Source organism: Phacochoerus africanus, chromosome 2, assembly GCF_016906955.1.
Source record: "Phacochoerus africanus isolate WHEZ1 chromosome 2, ROS_Pafr_v1, whole genome shotgun sequence".
Taxonomy (NCBI): domain Eukaryota; kingdom Metazoa; phylum Chordata; class Mammalia; order Artiodactyla; family Suidae; genus Phacochoerus; species Phacochoerus africanus.
Window position 1 is genome coordinate 140,356,632 of NC_062545.1, and position 23,754 is coordinate 140,380,385.

The 23,754-nt window shown below is 35.3% G+C and overlaps 1 protein-coding gene across 17 annotated transcripts in view; it reads left to right on the plus strand.

Moving 5' to 3' along the window:
* The window catches only part of MEF2A (myocyte enhancer factor 2A), a 166,395-nt gene that overhangs the window by 112,678 nt on the left and 29,963 nt on the right, over nt 1-23,754 (plus strand). For 7 of the 17 annotated variants that reach the window (XM_047766813.1, XM_047766812.1, XM_047766811.1 and 4 more), the window contains 3 exons: nt 11,101-11,250; nt 13,609-13,828; nt 14,815-14,874. In XM_047766813.1, the coding sequence (XP_047622769.1) occupies nt 11,101-11,250; nt 13,609-13,828; nt 14,815-14,874 (430 nt within the window). Of the gene's footprint in view, nt 1-10,903; nt 11,036-11,100; nt 11,251-13,608; nt 13,829-14,814; nt 14,875-23,754 lie in introns of all 17 variants that reach the window. The other 10 variants (XM_047766819.1, XM_047766820.1, XM_047766824.1 and 7 more) reach the window with 3 other exon arrangements.

Genomic DNA, 23,754 nt, shown 5'->3' on the forward strand with positions numbered 1-23,754 from the left:
GCTGCCTAGTATCTAGCTTCTGGGAGATGAGGCTCCCACAGTTTTGGTTTTAGCTGGCGAGGGGAGAAATATTACCATTTGCTGTGATCTTTGCCTTCAAACCTATGCATATCATAGAACTGTGTAAGACCACAAAATGCAATGAAATCATGGCCTGAATGTCACACACTTCTAACCGAAGATAAGAGTAAGATCAAGGAACATTTGGAGGAGGCTGAGGAGGGCAGTGCTTACAACCACATGTATATGAAATGTTCTCTCTTTCCAGTGGTTGAGGTGGTTCCTGATCACAACATTGTGCATTCTCTCTTTTGTTTGATGGCTGATTGATTGATGCAGTCTGAACTAACAGTGTGTGGTGTAAAGAACCCTAAACTGAACATAAGAAGACTTAGATTCTAGTCCCAGTTCTGTTACTTAATAGGGGTGAGGAATTGGATCTCTCCTGAGTTTAATCTTCTCCTCTATAAAGGTAGAAGGTGAACTAGATGATCACAAAGGTAGCACTTAGTTTTCTATTCAATAGCTATTTTTTCATATACTTTTTTGAGCATATATAATCCCAAGATCCCATTGCCTCAAAATTTTGACTCAGTTGACAAATTTCAAGGAAAATATAATTTAATAAGATGGAATCATGAAAGAGAGAAAATCTGGATGGTGTTGTTGTCAAGTTTACTACAAAGGAACTCCAAATCCACTTGGTTCTTTAGTAGTACTAGCCAATTTTTAAAAGAAGAAATAATGCCACTATTTCACAAACTCTTACAGAGAATAGAAAAAGGAACTCTCATTACATGAGGCTAGTCTAACCTTGATAACAAATTAAGGAAAGTTCTAAAAAGAAGATTCAGAAGTCAGTCTCACTGAACATAAATGCAAAACTCCTGAACATGGTATTAGTTCCCTTTTTTAGTTAAATTTTTTATCGTGGACATTGTAATTTTTACAGTGAATCCTTTTCTCCATTGCTTGGGCACACGTCTAGACTATGTCAGCCTCCCTTGCACTAGAGGGGCCGTGTGACTGAGGTGGCCAAAAGAATGCAAATAGAAGTGATAGATGCTGCTTCTGAGCCTCACGTCTGAAATACCTGCCAGCTGGGTGCAGAAATCTAGATGAGAACTCTCGAGATCTTGTATGTGGAACCACAGCATAAATGACTGGGCTCTGAATAATCTCACTCAAGGCTGAGATAAGAAACATCATCATTAGGGTTTGTATGAATAAGAAACTTTGATTGTGTTAGGCCACTGAAATTTTGTGTTTGTTAAAGCATCTAACATCACTTATGCTAAACTAATAAGAAATTAAGTGCAGCAGTGTATAAAAGGGATAATACATTATGACTAAGTTGGATTTATTCCAGGAATGCAGGGTTGACTTAACAGAGTATCCTTCTATCATGGACTGGAAGTCTCAGTTTTGTATATTTCAGTGCTACATAAATAATCCATATAGAGTCAAGGAAATGCCAGTCAAAATCCCAAGAATTTTTTTTTTAAGAATTCAACAACTGATTTTGAAATACACAGGGAAATTCAAGGGGAAAAGACACTCTGAAGAACAGCAAGGTGAGAAGCTTTGCAATATATAGAGGCAGATTTTATAGCTATAGTAATGAAGATACTGTGGCATTGGCACAAATACCAAATGCCAAATATATCAATGGAATAATAACTCAGAACATTGCACATATGTAGGTGGCTGTGGTATCACAAATCAGAGATGGAAAGAGCAAACTTTAAGCAGTGATGCTAGGACAATTGGATATATAATATATGGGAAAACTGAAAGTGAACCTACCTCTTATCTACACAAAATCCACCTTCAGAAAGTTTGTAGACTTAAATATGAAAGACAAAATTATAAAGCTTTTAGAATATAATGTAGGAGAAAATCTTCCTGACTTTGAGGTAGAGAAGGATTTCTTACACAAGACATAAACATTAGCACCATAAAAGATAACTAAAGAAAAGTAATTGATAAATCTGACTTTATTAAAATTAAGAACCTATTTTTCATCCAGAGACAAGTGTTAAATATGCCACAGAATGGGAAAAAAATTATTTACAATGCATAAAATTAACAAAGGACTTATGTTGATTACAATAAAGGAATGTCTGTAAAGCAATAAGAAAAGACAACTCAATAGAAAAATTGGCAAAGTACTAAAACACTTGGCTTCATAGGAAAGAGAATCCAAATGGACAGTAGTTATGAATGTGCTACATTTGCATTTTCTTGATAATCTAGGGAATGCAAGCTAAATCTGCATTGCAGATAGAAATGTGCATTGATACAACTACTTTAAAAAACAGTTTTGCATTATATAGTATAACGATATTGTTTTGTGAACTAGCAGTTCTTCTCCTAAGAATGTATGTAGAGGAATGTGTGTAGATACGCAGTACACTATGTCTGCAACAATGTGCAAGTGCCATTTTCATAATAGCCAAAAGATTGAAGCAGCTCCAATGTCTATCTGTAGTACAGTGGATAAAGTTTTTTTTCCCATATACTATCATAGAATATTCAGTGAAAATGAACAGACTGTTACTATATGCAGCTCTATGGGTTAATATTATAACCATAAGGTTTAATGGGGCCAGACAATATATTGCATATATTCATATAATATTTAAAAATAAGCAAAGCTAAATTATATCTTAGGGATATATATAACAAAGTGAAACGCTTTGCACTGCAATATATACACTAATTTTATAGCTATTGTAATGAAGATATTGTGGCATTGGCACAAATACCAAATGCCAAATATATATATATTTGGTAAACCTATAAAGAAAGTACAGAAAGTCGTCATCACAGAGTCAGAATGGTATTACCTATAGAAGGTAGACGGGAGGATTCTGTAATTGAGGGAGTCATAGAAGGTTCTGGTTCTGGTCTATTTTTTGACCTGATTAGAAATACTGTTGTTCATTTTATAATTTTTGAATTTTATATAAATTCTGATGCACCTGTCTTTATATATATCACAGTTTAAAAAAACTAAATGTTTTCATGTGTTTTCAACGTGTCCAGGAAGAATATTAAGTATCTTTCAAACTAAAACAATTATTAAAAATGGGGAAAAGGAGAACTTTTCTCATAAAAAAATTCCAAAGTGTAATTTAAGTTCCTTGGAACTTAAAACAATCATTCCCTTATTTTACAAGCACTCATTTATACCTTTTGCTAGAGCTGACAAATTATCCATTCAGCCCATGTTTGTGGAGCTGCCCAGCTGCTTCACAGAAATGAGATTAAGGTGGGTGGTGATAGTGTGGATTGCTTTAATTGATAAGCTCCTTGTGAGCTTAAAACTATGCATATGTGCCTTTTGAGTACTTTTATTTCCATAGTTTCACTTCTAAGTGCTGTGACTGTACTGGTTTGAAATTGGATTTGCCAATTATTGTTATAAAGTTGAGCATATATTAAAGAATATTTCATTTCTTGGTTGGCAGTAGTTAAAAATGCAATCTTGTCTGACACAGGCAGCATATATAGACTTCTGGATTTAAAATTCAGTAACATATCTCAAGGTTGCAGAAAGTGCCAGTCCCCTGGGGTTTTTTTTTTTTTATCAGTTCTTATTTCAGATTCCACAGTTTAAATATTTATTTAAGTATATTTACAATGGAAAATATCCTGAATACTAGATAACTTATCTCTGTAAACAAACACCAATTATTATAGTGTGTATATATATTTTAGTGCATACACATACACATACATGTAATTTCCATGAAGAATAAATGTCTAAAAAAATTTTTTTAAGTATTTTTTTTTGGCTGATGAGAGACTCTAAGCTAAAAGAAATCTAGTTTAAATTAGCTGTTTCTGTCTAATTTATAATCCATTTTGAAATGTTTGTTTTTTAAATTTGTATAAAAGAAAACCTGGATATACTTAGAAAAAAGTCTAAGTAGCATTGTTCTTGCCTCCTCTAGTTTCTTTTCCCTATCTCCTTCCTACTCTTCCCTTATTCTGTCTCCAGTTTCACCAGCAGATTTGCTAATGTAGACTAGAAAATGAGAGGCAAGTGTTCAGGGCCCACGAAGCAGTATTTTATATAGACTTAGAATTCTGAAAGAGTTTCCTTGAACTTGAATTATAAGGTTGTAATACTTTATAAGTAGAACACATAACTTTAAATATCTTTGTTGGTGTATATACTATTTGAGTCAGTTATCTCCAGGTTTGTGACCTTTTCTGGACTCTAGGTTGTGGAGACACTAGCCAGACTTGTTTTAGGACTTATATGATTTAGGTAAGGAGACTGTTAACACATGACCCAAAGAGTTGTGACAGTTTTTTCCATCAAGGTTCTTTGATTACAAGAGATAGAAATTCATGTAAAGTAACTCAACCAAAGGGGTATTTATTGAAAGAGTATAGGCAGATGGCAGCTAAGGCAGGAAGGGATACCCGGGTTCTTTGGCCTGAAGTCAGGAACTCCAGCCAAAGGTCTACATGGTCCCTCATCTCTGCCACCAAGGCTGCTTTGCAAGATGATTCTCCTGAAGGCACAACTGATGGTCATCATGTAAAAGTAATTGATGTTCTGGGTCTGTATCTAATTAATGATTTTTGTAACCAGATCATAATTCTCAAATTTTAAAAACTTTAATTATGATAATGTAATACTTTCTCAGTAGTAGAGAAGATTTGGTGAGCTATGGACCCTTACCTCAGTGCTAATATAAATTAAAAAAAAAAAAAAAAAACTGGGTTGTTCTCTATAAATGACATGGACTTTTCCTTACTTAAGAAAAGTGTAGCTTTTGTTTTTTTTAGATTTCCAGGCTTATACTTTAGCTTCTGGGTTCAAAATAAGATCCAGAATCATAACCTTTGCCTGTTAGTTGGTTCCAGCTAACTATATATTCAGCATATAAAGTCTTCTTGCACTGCTGATTCTAATCTTTCCTATCCTAAAGCCCACTGGAAAGTATCACAGTAGCATTCAGAATATAGGCTATTATAAGTTAAACTTATATATGAAGTTGTCTTTTTATAGTTCAAAAGCAGTTAACTATCAAGATTGGATTAACCTAATATAAACTAATGTCTCTGGATTGCCTTATTACTTAAGTATATTTTAGCAAATTCACAACAAAGGATGTCTGAAGTAACTCATAGCATCCTGGTTTCTTCTTTATATTTTTTTTATTGTGCAAGTACTAATAAAATACATGTTTTATGTGTGTAGTACTTTGTCTAGACTATGAAAATGTAAAGCAATTTAGACTTCATTCTTTGATTTGAAAGTTCATAGATTAGTTGAGGATATAGGAAATACATAGAAGATAAGTCAATATAAGTTAGCATATATTAAACTAAAGTTCTATAGAGTAAGTGCTCTTAAAATTTCAGCATAAGAAGCAGTGGGGAAAGAAAGTTTCATGGAAAGACAGAGTTCAAACTAGGCTATAATGATCTACAAAATAGTCATATACATAAGAGAGAAGACAGGATTTCAAACAAGTAGGGTGATACCAGTGAAGGGATTTTTGTGACTGTTGGGATAATAATTTTGACTACTCTGGCTGGGTCAGAGGTTTCAGAAACAAAGAAACGGAGGGGGGAAAAAAAGTAAGCACTAGGCTGTTAGATGACTTAGAGTGAAGCCAAGGAATTTTGATTTTGTACTCTACATCTGTTATTTCAAGGATGTAAAATGTATAAAACTGTTGAGGTTCAGGGAGAAAATAATAGAAACTATTTTATCCTAATATATGTCTGTTCATATTTTTAAAGATTGACAATTATGCATATAATTTTTTAAATCTGTGAAATATGTTTACAGATGGAGTAGATAATCTAAAAAGCTTTGAGACTGTTGCTTTTAGATCACAGAGAGCCATTACAGATTTATTTATTTATTTATCTATTGGTCTTTTTAGGGCTGCACCTACAGCATATGGATGTTCCCAGGCCAGGGGTCAAATTGGAGCTACAACCACTGCAGTGCCAGATCTCAGCTGCATCTGTAGCCTACACCACAGCCCACAGCAACGCCAGATCCTTAGCCCGCTGGTCAAGGCCAGGGATCAAACCCGCATCCTCATGGATACTAGTCAGATTCATTTTCACTGAGCCACGACAGGAATTCCCCATTAAAGATTTAAAACAAGGGTGACAAACACAGAGCTGTGTTGAAGTGAACTGAACCTACAGCAGTTTATGGGACAGATTAGAAGAGAGGAGAAAAGTGAAAGACAAGAGTCCAGACATAAGGCAGGCAGACCTGTATGAGTGTGGTGGCAGTGGAGATAGAAATAATGATCTACAAAATCTGGAATTCCAGGAGTTAGCATTGTGGCTCAGCAGGTTAAGAACCTGATGCTGTCTCTTTGAGGATGCAGGCTTGATCCCTGGCCTCAGTGGGTTAAGGATCCAGCCTTGCCACAAGCTGTGGCATAGGCCATAGTTGTAGCTCAAATCTGGTGTAGTCATGGCTGTGGTGTAGGCCTGCAGCTGTACCTCTGATTCACCCACTGGCCCAAAAACTTCCATGTGCTTCATGTGTGGCCATAAAAAAAAAAAGAGAAAAAGAAAAAAAAATTGGAATGCCATGTTAATGCAAGGAGAGAACAAAGAGTGAACAGCAAGATGCTGGCTGTGTTGACTAGAATAGGTAAGTCCAAAGAGGAGATCTACTTACTAAAAGATAATGAGTTCCATTGTGGTTAAGTTCAAATAGAGAGGTTGGCCAGATATCCGAATGGAAATGTGCAGTAGTTACTTGGGACTGTAGGTCTTCAAAGTTTCAGTTTGGAAGAAAGTAGAATCAGTACCTGCATACAACTATAAAACCTGAGTCAAAAGTTTTAACTCATTAATTACTGAGGTAACCAGGAAAAAAAAAAATGTTACAGCTGGTTTACAGATAAATCCTAAGATTAGACAAATGCATAAGCCCATCAAGGAGGCAAAATGCATTTGCTTCATAGATGGAAAATTGATAGCTTCCATTGTGAGGAAAGAGGTCAGTTGAAACCTCCTCTAGACAGAATCTATTTACATGTCTATAAACACTAATTATTTGCATTACTATCAGCTTTCTGCAGATGAACTTCTATCTCATTGGAAGAGAGAGCAAATGAACAGAGTTGTGAAATACCTAGAAGACAGGAACAAACCACACAGAATCAGATAACCTGAGAGAATGTGTCCTAACCAGTGCAGTTTTCCATTAAAGACGTTAGCAATTATTTCTTGATCCACTTAAAATTTTTTCACAAATTGTCCTTGCATAACTAAATGTTAAAGGTAAATGTTACATAAGGATATTTGTTGTTTAAAGCCTATATAAAATTTCACAAGATCACAAAGAGAAAAGCCATTAAAATCATAATAGAATTTAACTTTATTGTGATAAGTAGAAAAAATTTGTTAAAGGTGTTTAATAGACCTCCAAAAATACAATTTCTGTTTTCTATAGAAAAAGACTGATGAAAATTACAGGTTGTGAGTTCCTGTCGTGACTCAGTGGTTAACAAATCCAACTAGGAACCATGAGGTTGTGGGTTCGATCCCTGGCCTTGCTCAGTGGCTTAAGGATCTGGCATTGCCATGAGCTGTGGTGTGGGTTGCAGACGCGGCTCAGATCTCGTGTTGCTGTGGCTCTGGCGTAGGCCAGTGGCTAAAGCTCCGATTCGACCCCTAGCCTGGGAACCTCCATATGCCATGGGAGCGGCCCAAGAAACGGCAAAAAGAAAAAAAAAGAAAAAATTATAGGTACACCAATTTTATGAATTAATGTAAATAATCTCACTAGTTAGAATCTTTAAACATGTTTGGAACACTGATTTAAAGGATGTAGAACAAGTTATAACAAATCAGCTTAACTTAATTAATTTTTTGTCACAACTGATCCCTTTAGCAATTTATAATGTATGTTTCAGAATACCATTTAAGAAAAACAACTGAGGTATATCAACTTAAATGGTATTCACTATTGATGTGAAATTACTTTGGCAGAATTGAGTTTACCCCTTAAGTTTGCCATAATAGCACTGAAAAACTGTCAAATCACTTGTGTAAGAATAAAGTCCTGTTTACTTTAGAATGGAATATTATAGTCATCAGTAATAGCTATAGAGAGGGTACAGTGTTAATACTTTTGAATTTTTTCCCACTTGAAAGTGGATTCCTCATTAATGGTGACCTTACTGACTGTTTTTTTCACTGGGCAAGTGTTTTTATTGTGGCTGACTTGAAGCACATGAAAAAACTGAAGCTAGCCTGTTTCTTATATGTCTCGCCTGGCCTTGTTAATAGATTACAGCATTCCACTTGTTAGTACCAGTGACACAGGAGAAACTTTTATAATTATGCTATGTGGTAATGATAAAGAAGACAGAAAAAGTCTTTTTATGGTAGTTGGGTCCTCAAAACAACTCTTCATGTTCTAGTGATAAGACACAAGTTGGATAGCCAACAGAAGTACATTAGCTTCTTATCTGCAGGGCTGATACAGCCTTTTAAATTCTCTCACACTGACAGGAACCCCATCTCAAGTGAAAGTTTGCAGAGCTGGAGATACCAGAGCGCTATTCTTTCTCATGAGTACAAGTAGGGTTAACCCTACTGTTGTAGAATAAAATGTTTGTGTAATTATTAAACGAATGCCATATTCTTTTTCTTCTGCAATTTAAAGAGATATACTTAGTTATTGCTGTTAGTGTAGGAACAAGACTATGAATTATCTGGTCTTAAGATATATGACTATGAGGGGAAGAGATCTAGAGGTTTCAGGCTAGAATAAATCATCTTCATGATAAAATCTGTGTGTGGGTATCTGTTTGTTCTGTGTCTAGAGCTGTGTAGGTTATAAAGGTTCATTGTGTTCCAGTATTCTTAGTGTTAACATCTTCACTGCTGATAGCAAGTTGCAGAGCTTTGGCATGCAAAACTTGATACTATGAATGGGGGACTGTTACCATGCTTTAGTGCTGAACTGCAGGACCATTTATGGCTAAGTACACACATAAAAGTTCATGCGATTACTTAGATCTACAGACTTAGAGCCATGGGGCCCATGTTGGTGAAATAGGTGTATTGTTCGCCATATGCTCATGTTTAGTGATTGTTGTGGTGGGGGTTTCAGGCATTGTGTGTGGGATTCCTAGTGCATGCCAAGCAAGTTAAGCTAACAAACATACCTATACCATGTTTCTTTACGCGTGCAAAAAAAAGAAAATTTTAAAATAGATTTCAGAAACCATGCCTTAAATCTAATATAAATAATCCTTTTTTTTTTTTTTTTTGTCTTTTGTCCCTTTAGGGCCGTACCCGTGGCACATGGAGGTTCCCAGGCTAGGGGTCTTATCTGAGCTATAGCTGCTGGCCTACCCCAGAGCCACAACAACATGGGATCCGAGCCATGTCTGCGAACTACACCACAGCTCACAGCAACACCAGATCCTTAACCCACTGAGCGAGGCCAGGGATTGAACCCACAACCTCATGGTTCCTAGTCAGATTCGTGTCCACTGTGCCATGACGGGAACTCCTAAATAATCATTTATAAATGAACTCATCTAGTCCTTGTGTATTGTTCAAACGTTTCTTAACCTAAGCAGATGGGCTTACTTGAAAGACTTTCAACTTCTCAAAGCTATCTAAGTTCTTGAACCCAGAAATTCTATTTTAAAATAGAAATCCATCAGGATTTTTTAAAATTTTAGACATTCTGGAAGTAAATTAATATTCCATAGATTGTAAGTCCTTAGTTTTTTTAATTAATTTATTTAGTCTTTTGTCCTTTTAGGGGCACACCCACAGCATATGGAAGTTCCCAGGCTAGGGGCCTAGTCACAGCTGTAGCTACTGGCCTACACCAGAGTCACAGCAATATGGGATCCAAGCTGTGTCTGTGACCTACACCATAGCTCACGGCAATGCCAGACCCTCAAACCACTGAGCAAGGCCAGGGATCAAACCCGCAACCTTATGGTTCCTAGTCGGATTCATTAACCACTGAGCCACGACGGGAACTCCTGAGCCTTTAGTTTTAAATGTGTCTTTTTAAAAATACCGGACAAGTCATTTTGTGATGATTTTAATTTTAAGGAAATTAAAAATCGGGAAACCAACTGTTCATTATATTTTTTACCCCAAAGTAAGAAGAACAAAAAAGTCAGTATTGTCCAGGGATACTTTGTTGACACTCAAGAAAATTCTCCGGAAAGTTCCGTGGGTAAATCATTAAATCAATCTAAGAATGAACTCTATAGTAATAACTAGCAAAGGATGGGAAAGATCACACTGAATTAGTTTTTATTATGAGATATGTGAAGTCACTAATAATATGAACATTCTACATAGGAAAGAGTTGTTATTGTCCTTTGTAAGTAAGTATTTGAGTTTTTATACTTCAGAGTTCCATGGGAAAATCAGATTAGGAAGGAAATTATTGGGATTTTGTACATATCCTTTCTGGTAAATAGGATAAACTCTCAGAAAAGAATGTCAGTAGATGAAGTTGCTAAAATGTTTTATAAAGTGTACTGGATAACTTCTCAAAGCATCATTGTGATACATTTGTATTTCAGTTCTCATACTCATTGACCTATCAGATAATCAGAATGTAATCAGATTTGGATCGTAACTGTTAGAGCAGTGAGTAATTTAGTTCTCTAGGAAGTTTGGAAAGGAAGACTCCAAATACATAAATATTCTCTTAATGTGTAACAGGAGAATAATTTTGCTTATGTCTGAGGTTTACCTTTCTTGAAGAATTAGAATACATTTGTGATCATTTAAAACCATCTCAGTGGCTCTTGTTTAACTCAGTTCATTCAGTCTGTGCTCTCTTAATAAACTGACAGAAAAACTCATGGCAAGTTAGTATCATTTGTGTGTGAATTTTCCAATTGTATTTCAGACTTTAAGAAAGAAAGGCCTTAATGGTTGTGAGAGCCCTGATGCTGACGATTACTTTGAGCACAGTCCACTCTCGGAGGACAGATTCAGCAAACTAAATGAAGATAGTGATTTTATTTTCAAACGAGGCCCTGTAAGTACTTTTACTTTACCTCTCCTTTTTATTTGTTGATCCTTTTTGTTAACTTCATTATTTAGGCTCTGAACAAGAAGGAACACAGAGGGTGCGACAGCCCAGACCCTGATACTTCCTATGTGCTAACTCCACATACAGAAGAAAAATATAAAAAAATTAATGAGGAATTTGATAATATGATGCGGAATCATAAAATCGCAGTGAGTACTAAAGTATGGTTTGTGCTTTTATCTTGTGCATGAAGAGATTGACCACACATCTTGTTGTTTATCTTCACAGTGGGTGATCACAACATAAGTAGAAGAGGGGAAAAGTATTCTATTAATTTCTTTCGATTTTCTGGAACTTTAAAACTGAGGAAGTCTTGTTACAGTAGTAAGATTTTACTCTTCAGTGTGTTAAACATATAGGTGAAAAGAACATCCTAATTCAGGCTCTGCTACTTACTATCCTCATACCTTTGGATAGGGGACCTAAGCATCCTAGGTTCCAATTTCCTCATCTGTCAAGTGAGTCAGTTGGCTCACATAATTTGTAAGGTCCCTTCCAGCTTTAAATTTCCATGATATTAAATATAGGGTGCATAAGGAGACATTCCCTCTCCTTCTTATGACTCTTAAAATATTACATGGACTTAAGTAAAATCTTGTGACTATAACATATAAAATGGCTGGATTTATTAAAAAGATTTGGTGTTTCAGAATTATTTTAAATTATTTTTATAGGTGCTGTAACAATAGCTTAATATTTGGCTCTTTAGAAATGTTCCAAAACAACTTGATGATAATACCTTCAAATTCCTGTTCTTTTCTAACACCATAGGTATTGCGGAAGAGAGCCTTGGCTCAGTTTTAATTTAAGGAAGCACTGTTCTTAAACTGATTGCAAAACAAATAGTTGGTTTAAAATTTTTCCATGCACGCACATCTAACCATAGTTAAACAGTACTTTGGGTTCATGCCCCTTTGATAGTTCTGCAGAGTTCTCACTGAAGCTCCACTGGCAAGAGCTACTTAAGACAATTATTCTGGATCCAGTTTTTCTAACACTATATATGTGTTGTAGCCTTTGTGGAATAAATTGGTTCCAGTGCTGATATGTATTTCATTGTCAGAGTTAATTCTCTTGAAACTATCCCCTAAAGTATGCATCATGGATGATTTCTTCAGAGTAATCCTATGCTTTAAGAAGCCCAGGAAAAACAAATTTAAGGAGGTGTTTTTGTGCTAATACCATTCTTAAAATATAAAACAATAGCAAACAAAATAAAATTTCTTTTGACTTCACATAGATGTTGGTGACCTTGCAATTAATGCTAATCTACAAAAACGTTGTGTAAATAAAATTTACATTTGAAAAAACTTTATCCATTGTTTTATATCTTTTAGTGAATTACAGTTTTCTACCTGAAATAAACTACTCAATAGAGTACATAATTATATTCTTCCAACCTCGAGTTAGCAATGTTACCTTACCTTGCAAATTATGGTTTTAGAATGCAGGGAGAGGAAAGTTTTTTTCTCCCTCACTTTAAATTATAAAGAGAATTGTTATTTATCAAGGTTAACTATTATATTACAAGTGGTCTATGGAGAAAATGCTAGAGGAAAATGGAAAACACTATTTTTAAGGAACTACGGAATATTTTGGTGGGAAAAAGATAGCATTTAAAATATTTGTAATTTAATCTTTAAACAATTAAAAGATAGCTTATCAGTATTTTTGCTTTTTAGGGTCACACCTGCAGCATATGGAAGTTCCCAGGCTAGGTAGGGGTCGAATTGGAGCTCCAGCTGCCAGCCTATGCCACAGCCACAGCAATGCGGAATCCAAGCACGTCTGCAACCTGCACCACAGCTCATGGCAACACTGGATCCTTAACCCATTGAGTGGGGCCAGGGATCAAACCCACATCCTCATGGATACTAGTCCAGTTTGTTTCCGCTGCACCACAGTGGGAACTACCAATAGTTTATTTAATTGTTTAGAATTTTTTTGCATATTTATCACACTCAGATTGCATTGTTATATATATAACTTGATTTTTTTTTTGTCCACTAGAAATGTCAATGAATTAAATAAGACCAGGCCTTATTTATAATGTCCCAGATTTGATGTATGAAGTTTATAGTATGTGTACGCATTTTTCCCCTTTTGTTATATTTGGAATCTCCCAATAGAAATGTAACCTTACAAAACTAGTTTGCATTACAGTGCTAATTTATGTTTATTTGATAACAGTGATATATTTTATAATGTCTAAATTTGACAACATAACTTTAATATCAGGTTCTGACCTCTCATTTTCATCTCTATGAGTATTTAAAATATATAATATATACATTATACAAGTATATGTGTGTTAATGTATAAAAAATTGAAAATGTTCATGTTAAGCATTCTGATGTTCAAATATGATTGTAAAGAAAATAGCTTAAACCTGCAAATTGCTTTGGTAAGAATCTATCCTCTACTTTTAGTAACTAGAGTTACCTTATCAAAGTAAAGTTTATAAGTTATTAGTGTAGGTGAAAATCAGACTAACAGTGTTCCTTGTTCTTTATTTACAGCCCGGTTTGCCACCTCAGAACTTCTCAATGTCTGTCACAGTCCCTGTGACCAGCCCTAATGCTTTGTCCTACACTAACCCAGGGAGTTCACTTGTGTCCCCGTCTTTGGCAGCCAGCTCAACATTAGCAGATTCAAGCATGCTCTCTCCACCTCAAGCCACATTACATAGAAATGTATCCCCTGGAGCCCCTCAGAGACCACCAAGTACTGGCAGTGCAGGTATGTAGTGATGTTTATTCTGCCGGTTCTTTAACTTAAAGAATGAAAAAACTATTGCTACCGCAAACAGTTTCTTACTCTGCTACTCTTTTTTTTGTTTGTTGTTATTTTTTTTGGCCAACCTGCGGCATATGGAATTCCCAGGTCAGGGATCAGATCCAAACCACATTTGTGACCTACATCACAGCTGCAGCAACTCTAGATCCTTAACCCACTGAGCCGGACCAGAGACCAAACCTACATCCCAGGGCTTCAAAGATGCCACCAAATCCATTGTGCCACAATGTGAACTCCCTATTCTGCTACTCTTAATATTATTATTTTGATGAACAAGAGTAATAATTGCCTCCATTTTAAAGTGTTTTTCTTCTGAAAGTCTGTGGCTGTAGCATTGTGAAACAAATAGACTATATTTGTTCTATAAGCTTTCCTTGCCATCTATAAGCTTTCCTTATCATGGGAAAGCCATGCCTAGACAGGAAGGAAATTTAATTAGGATGTTATGAAAAAAGACTTAAAAGCGAGTATAAGCCACTCATGTTAAAAATTGGGAAAGATACACTGACCTAAGTGGAGTCAGTGTTTTCTGCATCTTCCCCCTTTGTGATTTGTTAATTCAGCAGAAATTTGAAGTGCATTGCATTCCCGTGTGTAGTACAGTATCTCCTCTCCTATATGTCCTAGATTTTATAGCACTCCATTAACACTGCCCCCATCCTCATCAATATGTACTATTTGGTGTTGATACACAAGAAGGGAAATATGTCCAAAGCTTGATAGGTGAGTGTCTTTCTGTCTGTTTTCTGTTTATCTCTCTATATAAATTTATATCTATATAGATATACATCATAATACACTGGGTTAGTTTTAACTTTTGTATTTTTACGAATGGAGTGAAGGGTTACCTCTGTTCAGTTCACTGCCACTGAGGTAAGGAGAGCCAGTTGCATTCATTCATTGCCCTTTCTTCTCTAAAATTTTGTTAGGTGGGATGTTGAGCACTTCAGACCTCACGGTGCCAAATGGAGCTGGAAGCAGCCCAGTGGGTGAGTGAATTCCTACCATTTCACTTTGTAGGCATCTATTCTGTCTGAAATAAAAAGAATATTGTCCCTCAAACAAGGGCTTCTACCAAATGAAGAGGAAAATATGGGGATGTGTGACTAGAGTAAACATGTCCCTTTGTGCTTTATTTAATTTCCTTCTGAGGGTAATTTCTCTAATACTTAACATTTTTTTCTCATCCCTGTGGTATTCCTCATACCTTGGCCTTAAGTTCAGTTACTCATTCATTCAGTAAATGTTTATGAGTGCCTCCTTCATAACAGACATTGTCCTTTTCTAAAGACTAAATTGCTTTAATACAATTTTTACATCAAGATAATTTCTTTTTTTTAATATTCTTTTCCATTCTGGTTTATCATAGGATAGTCAATATAGTTCTTTGTGCTATGCAGTAGGACCTTGTTAATTATCCCCTCCATGATTATAGCTTACATCTCTGACCCCAACCTCCCACTCCAACCTTCCCCCAAATCCCTCCCCCTTAGCAACCATTCTCTATGTGTGTGAATCTGTTTCTGTTTCACAGATAGCTTCATTTATAAGTACAGTTTCTGTGTCCTCTGTCCTTCCTGAAGTTAGACTGTTAGCAGACTGCCATCTCTTACAGTTACATGAAGTGTTTTTAGAAAGATTGCAATATGAAGAATTGGTGGGCCTACTTCTAGAGACACAGAGAAAATTGAGAAGTTTGTCTCTGAAGGATCTGTTTTGGTGGTCACATGTAAAACATTCACATTTTGTCATGGTTGTTGCCAAATTGTCCTGTTTACTTTGGGATCCTTCTCAAGATGACTAGCAGTTTAAACATGTCATAGGAGTTCCCGTCGTGGCACAGTGGTTAACAAATCTGACTAGGAACCATGAGGTTGCCGGTTCCATCCCTGGCCTTGCTCAGTGGGTTAAGGATCTGGCGTTGCCCGCAGCTGTGGTGTAGGTTGCAGACGAGGCTTGGATCCTGCATTGCTGTGGCTCAGGCATAGGCCAGCAGCAACAGCTCCGATTAGACCCCTAGCTTGGGAACCTCCATATGCCACACAAGCGACCCTAGAAAAGACCAAAAAAAAAAAAATGTCATAAATGTGTCTGCCCAGCCTTCCTGAACTGCTGGTAAAGATAGATTATGAATTTTTTTTTCCTACTTTTTAGGCTTCCACTGTGGCATATGAAAGTTCCCAAGCTAAGAATCTAATCATAGCTACAGCTGCCAGCCTACACCACAGCTCACAGCAACACCAGAACCTTAACCCACTAAGCAAGGCCAGGGATGGAACCCACATCCTCATGGATACTAGTCAGGTTTGTTACCAGTGAGCCACAGTGGGAACTCCTAGATTACAATCTTAAGGTTATAAAAATATAGTATGTATGTCAAATAGTGACAAGAATAACTATATCCTTTTGGATTGCCATCACATTTAGTCACTTGGTCTCTTCATTGTGATAATCATAGTTATTGTTACCTGAGAGCAAGGGCAGGAATCCCCTCCCTGTTTCTAGATACTGTGTGTTCAGAGACATCTGAAAACAGATCACTTACAGAAAAAAATTCCCAATTACATGTATTCAACCTATTTATTCCAAAAATGTGAGGAGCTTCTGCTTTAAGAAAATTTTGGAGATAATTGAATGGTTTAATTGAAAATGATGAGAAAGAAATAAAAGACGTTGAGTGAGAAAAATTATAAAACATATAGTGGCCTAAAGTAAGAATAAATGCCTAATTATATCTGCTACTCTATTAATTGCTCTTTAATTCATTTAATGTTAATTTTGACAAGCTCTTGGTTTTATTTCCAAAATTATTTTTATTTTATGGTGTTTAATTGTTTGATGCCTTTATTTTTATCCTCGTCCCTCTGGCTTGTTCTCTCCACACATCCCTAAAGCTTTTCCACTATTCGTTCTTATCTCCCATGCAACTATATAAATCTAGACCTTTTTTTTTTTGTTGCTTAGTTCCTTTTGGTAACTTCAGACTCAGACACAGGCATCATCATCCTAATCTGACCTTCTACATATAATGCTGTTTCTTTTATTTCCTTTTAAATTCATCTTTCTTCTTTTGTAAGCCTCCTCCACCCTATGTAGACCTTCAGGTTTAGAGAGTCACATTAATCACACTCTAAAGATCATGGCACATCATCATTGGTTTGTATAAAGCATGTTCCTCATTTATCCCTCTTACACCTCTGTTCCACTTCCATTCCCTTTCTTTCCTATCCCCACTCCCCAGTCATTGGTAACTATTTTAATATGTTTTGTGCTAAGAATAGTGTTAATCATCATGTTAATGACCATTAGTAGTGAACAGGAATTTTTATTAAAATTAAAAAATTAAGTATTAAAATATTTGAAGTGCTTTGTGAGTTACTTAAAAGTCTATTAACAAGAGTTCTCTTGTGGCACAGCAGGTTGAGGATCCATTGTTGTAACTATAGTGGTTTGGGTCACTGCTGTGGCATCAGTTCAGACCCAGACCAAGGAACTTCCCCATGCCACAGGTGTGGCCAAAAAAAGTCTGTTTCCATTGCTATATATAGATAGATAGAAATCTGTTTCTTAGTGTACACCTCAATCTTATATAAAAATTGGACATCTTGATTCTTCAGTGCCTCATGCTCTTATATACCTATTTTACCTGCACTAGGTGTAATTCTACTTTGTTTGTATTATATCCTAAATGACATTTTTGTTGTAACTGCTTTTTACCATCCTCCACCTGAGAATTCAGATTCAAGTAAGTAGACATCTTATATCATTTAATTCAGATACCAAATGGAAGTAGTTATTTTTGTGCAGTACTTATAGCATTTTTGAGTTTAAATATTTCTTGCCATAAATTGCCTCCAGAAACAAATGGTCTGTAATAGATAGTTTAGGAATGTTAGTATTTTTTTGTGAGGAAGAGTCAAGTAATGTATTTTCGCTCATTTTCAACAGTGGTGCCATTTTGGTTTAGTAGTTTGGAAAAATATTTTAAATTTTATTTTATGCCTTTATGTATGAAAAGATTAAGCATTTAAATTCCCAGGGAATTTTAAAAGAATATCATTGGAAGCTGTGTGTATGATTTCTCAGGTACCTTTTTCAAAGCATGTTTCTTGAAACTATATGAAAAGGAAGACTTACGTATGTATTTGTATTTAGCAACCTTGTACTAAATAAAACTAAACAAGTTTCTTTACTGTAGGACTTACAGAGCCTTTAAGATGCCAACCTGTTTTGTGAATCCTTAAACTTAGTATGTAACATATGGTTACTCAGAGTGATTTCACAGTAGAACGCTTCATTTTTTTCTCATGAAAAAGCATCTTTCAGAATTAGTGTCATATAAAACATATTTTGGGAAAGATGGTTATTTGGGCATACTTTGTCATTTGTACCAGCCTTTCTCTGAGGACAACTAGAAATGTTAGGCAGAATATTTTAAAAATCTGTTTGAAAGCATTTGAGAGCTAAAGAGAAGATGAAGAATTATTGGCTCAAGATTCAAGGAAGAACAAAGAGATTCAGAGAGATGTGCCCAGTATTTATAGCTGTTTTTCCTCAGGTGGTGGTTGCTGCTTCCACAGTGGGGTGCCTAAGAAGCTTGAGTATGATAGCCTCAGAGACATAGAGGACAGAAAGATGAAAGTTCAGAGTCCACAGAGAATTGAGGGCCTAGTATATTCTTCCTACTTTGAGTTGAACTCCCAAAAGGCTGGATGGACCCTGGAAGTAGCATGAATCAGAGTAAACATCCCTTCATGGTAGTTACATCTCTTACTTTCATCATCCCACTTCTTGAAGTCAGATTTTGGTGACCCATTGTTAGGGGCCTCAAGATGCCTGGGAAGGCAGATACTCTGGAAAAGAATAGTATAAGAATAAAGCATTAACCCAGGTATTATTATTTCTACTTGACATATAAACAGATTACTAACTAGGCATAGTCAGGAGCAGCACAACATAAATGAAAGCCTGCAGAATAAATGGACAGTAGAATCAGCCTCCTGGGAACTCCATAACTTGGAGTTATTAAGCACAGACCTTGACTTTTAACATAACAATGTTTACCGTGTCAAGGAGATTTTTTTTTTTTTTTTTTAAAGATTAAGATTTTGGGCAGAGAACTGGAAACTTTAAAAATGGATATTTTAGAACTGAAAAAAGTAATGCAATTAAGAACCTACTGGATGGATTTAATAACAAATGGAAAGGAGAAATGGTGAACTAAAAGAGAGGGAAAATACTCAGAATTTTTGAGACATAAAAGGATAGATAATTCAGAAGAATAAGACCTAGAGGATACTTAAAACTGGAATCCTAGGAGGCAAAGAGAGAGAAAATTGGCCAGAAGTGGTATTTGAAGAAATAATCACTGAGAATTTTCTAAACCTGACAAACATATCAAGCCACAAATTCAAGAAGCCCTATAAAACCCATGTGAAATACTAGTAAAGCTGGTAACTCTTTCAGAACAGAAAGCTAAGAAATCCTGAGCCAAGCATGCAACTCAGAAAGTTAGGGAAAAAACAGTTTAAAGAGAGTAGAAGTAAGTTATAGAGATAAGAGCAGAAGTTACTGGAATAGAAAAATAAACTTAATGTAAATTGAATTATATAAAATTGATTATTTGAAAAGACTAATAGAATTGAATGTTATTTTTTCATTTACATTCAATTCAAAATATTTTCTAAATTTTATTTTCTAATTTCCATTATAACTTCTTTTTTTGACCTGTGGTTATTTAGAAGTGGATTTCCTAATTCCAAATGCATGGAGTTTTCTGGTTATCTTGGATATTGTTTTCTAGCTGAATTGTTCTATTACCAGAGTACTTACTTCCATATGGTTAAATTCTCTGAAATTTGTTGATTTTTTTTTTTTTTGGCTTAGCATATACTTACTTTTTGTCTGTTCTTTATACACAAAAGAAAACTTTGAGGTTTTATACACAAGGAATGTAAACATTGAAAAAAAGATTTATTCTCATTCTCTACAATAAGCAGAGATTATACTGTTTTAAACAGATTTTTTTATACATAATATATACAATAACTTATTTTTATTGTATCAGCCATGTTTAGAGACTTGTGATAGGCCATTTCCAGGTAGTTTCACTTTACATTTAAACTGCATCAGTTTTACTGATCCTTTCATTTTCAAATGCATAACCCTTTACAAAAGAGCCATCCATTTGCTTCATTCCTATTTTAATTGTTTTGGAGTCTTCTGCCTGCTTCCCAAATCTAGAAAGCTTTAGGCCCATGTAGTATTGAAAGCAGAAACATCCTCAAGCTTTTTAAGCATTGAATAAACTCAGGGTAGGGGAAGATTTGCTACATAGGAAATCAGAGAAAGCTTAACTATAAAGGAATCAATTTGCCTATATTTAAATTAGGAACCTTTGTTCAGCAAAACACCATAAAGAGAATGAAAAGTCAAGACAGAGTGAGAGTAAATGTGATATACTTATCACAACGTTTTATGAAAAATCATTTATAAATCATAAAGGAAAAAAATCTAGTTTTATAAAATATGCACGAGAACATAGACATTTCACAAAAGAAGCTATCCAGGTGTCTAATAAATGTGAAAAGATGCTCTATCTCAGTAAAGAATGAAATAGAAGATTAAAACCACAAACAGTATTAACTACCAGAATGGCTAAAGCAAAATAGGTAATAGCAAGTGTTAACAAGGGTATGGAAAAGCCCAAACTCTCAGACACTGATGATGGCAGTACAAATTTTCACATAATCTACTAAAGATGCAAATTGTATATTCCATCACCTAGCATTTTCATTCATCCTCAATGCTTGCATTCATCCTTATATAGAGAAATCCATATATGCACCAAGAGCACCAAGAGATATGTAAAAGAATATGCATGGCATTATTTGTTACAGCCAACATCTAGAAATAATCCAGGTTTCTTTCAGTAGGAGTGGATAAATATGTGATAGTACCTTTATGTGAAGTAAGACTATACTGCAGTGGAAATGAAGGAAATGTAGCAGTAATCAACAACATGGATGAATTTTACCAAACTAATACAAATGAAACAAGATAGATACAAATACTAAATGATTCTATCTACATAAAGTTTGGAAAGCAGGTGAGCAAAACTATAGTGTTAAGGATGTCTGTGAAGGAAGATGGTAAAATTACAAAGGAAAATAGAAAGTTACTGTGAAAGTTGTGGTTTATATCACTTTGGTAGGTGAAACAGTGGAGTGTCGGGGCCCCTATTATAGAGAATAGCAATATTTTCTTTTTCTTGTTCTGATTAATGGTTACATGGAATTCAGTTATGATAAATCCTTGGTCTTTTAAGTTTTTGTGTTGTACACCTTTCTATAACGTATTACATTAAAACTTTTAAAACTAAACATAATACTTTGATATAAAAAAGAAATTATAACCACAAACATGGAGGCACTTATAAAATTATAAGAGAAGGTAATGTACATTGTATAATAGCTATACTGAATTATGAAAGAATTCACACACTCACACTCATTCACAGTCTCTGCCTTTTGAGTCTTTGAACATTATTGTCCGCATGTGGCAGCTAGATGTGTACCTTTCTCTTGAGATCATGAAGCAAATTTGTATAGAGGGCAGGCCAGCAAGCCAAGGATGGCAAAATGGAAAGGTGGACAGAGCCCACAACCACTTTCCCCTAGTCCTTTTATGTGAAATCATATTATGTTCTCATTCTTAACAGAGAAAATAAGATAAAATACAAGCCACAGCTAGAGGAATATTTGTTAAGTGAATGCTCATTTAATGTGCTTAAATACACAACTCAAAAAACTCAACTAATGTTTTAAAAATTGAGAAGGATGTTCATCATTGCTCATCAGCATGAAATTCATATAAAAATGCAAACCCTCCCCTCACACCCACCCAGTAATTGCCAGCTATTACCACTTCTTATTGTGACATGGAAAGCTGGTGAAGATGTGGTGAACCTAATGAACTGGTAAATGCTTGGGGTGTTATAAATTAGAATCTTTCTGGAAGACTTTTGTCAAGATGTTTCACTAGTAATAAAAAAAAACAAAAAAAACCTATATACCTCTAAGCCTAGTAATCCCATTTCTAGGAATCTCACCTAAAGAAATAAATCAGGGAGTTCCCATTGTGGCACAGTAGAAACAAATCTGACTAGGATCCATGAGGATACAGGTTTGATCCCTGGCCTTGTTCAGTGGATCTGGAATCCAGTGTTGCCATGAGCTGTGGTGTAGGTCATAGAGGTGGCTTGGATCCCCAGTTGCTGTGGCCGTAGCTCTGATTTGACCCCTAGCCTGGGAACTTCCATATGTGGAGGGTGCGACCCTGAAGAAATCAGGCAATGCAAAGGTTCATCGCAACTTTATTTACAGTAGGGAACAATAGGGGGAAATTAACATATTCCAACAGTGTGAAAATTAAGTAAATTAAAATTTTCAACCGAATTCATTTTTAGTTCTGATTTAAAACTATGCAAAATATATGCACATGAGAAAATAAAAAGAAGAGGAAACCAAAAATGATTATAATAATTAGGGTAGTGGTAATATGTGTTTTCCCTGTCTTTTTCTAGTGGCTGAACTTTCTGTGATGCTATATTGATATATCACCTCTATAGTCATAAAATTTTTATTGTAAATTAGAACATTCACTTTTTCCTTGTAAGGTGATTTTTTTGTATTTGATCTGTGTTATCATCCAAATAAAACCTGCTAGTTTGATGTATATTGTAAATTGTATACATCTTTCATGGAGGCATTCTGCTTATTGATTATTATTTATGAGGTAAATTTCTCTACTGAGAATTTACATCTAATACTCAGATATGCTGTAGTTCAGGGGACTTTGGGAACTCTTTTTAACTTTGACCCCATGTTCAAAGATCAAGCATAAAGTAACTTGACCAAAATCCAGTAATTTGACTTTTTAAAAACATGTTGAGAAAGAGAAAAAATATACTGGACTGGAAAGAGCTCAGGAAGCTCTTGGAGTTGAGTGGGGTTGAGGGAGGGTAATAAGGGTTTGCATTACACAAAGGCAATGGCAGCCGAAAAGAAGAGGTGGGTAAGGTGAAAGACATAAAGAAGGAATAGCAAGGCTCGCTAGTGCTGTGAAAGAGGGGATGGGAGTGATGGAGGATGACAGTAGCACAGGTGTTTAAAATAGATTGAGTTTGAAATGACAGCAGCATATCTGGGGAACAGTGCCTACCAGATGGTTGCATATGGACTAGAAATGAGGCACAAAGCAGATACACAGATTTAAAAGTCATGTTGAAGCAATGGTTGAAGCCAGGGGCATGCCTGAAGTCTGAAAGAGAAGGAGAAATGTAGCCTCTTTGGGGCTGTGCACACAGGAGAGACTGAGAGGGAATATAGAAGAACCAGAATCTCCTGATTGTCTCTTTTAGATTACAAATTTTTAACTGACAGAATCCATGTTATTCATCATATGGGAATTTCCATTGAGTCAAGTAAATGTCATCAGTGATTTTAAAGTCCGTGGTCTTTTTAAATTTTAGAAACCTCATTGATTTCTTTATACAAATGACGTAATTTTATAGACTTTTAAATGCATTTTATTTGCTACTTATTGAATAGTTAGCTGAAAGTTGTCAGATTTTATGAGAAATTTGTCAAATATGATAAAATTAATTCTTGAACCTTCCTTTGGATGAATTTTTAAGAATCTTTTGAGATTTTCAAAATCCTTTGCATATCAGTTTAACTTCTCAAATAGATTCATAGTAATAGCTCTAAAAGAGTTTATTAAGAATGTGGGAGTGTTTTGCAGCCACTTCAGTGCAGTGTTTCGGATGATACAGTATTCTGAAATAAGAGCCAAATTGGTGTAATGGA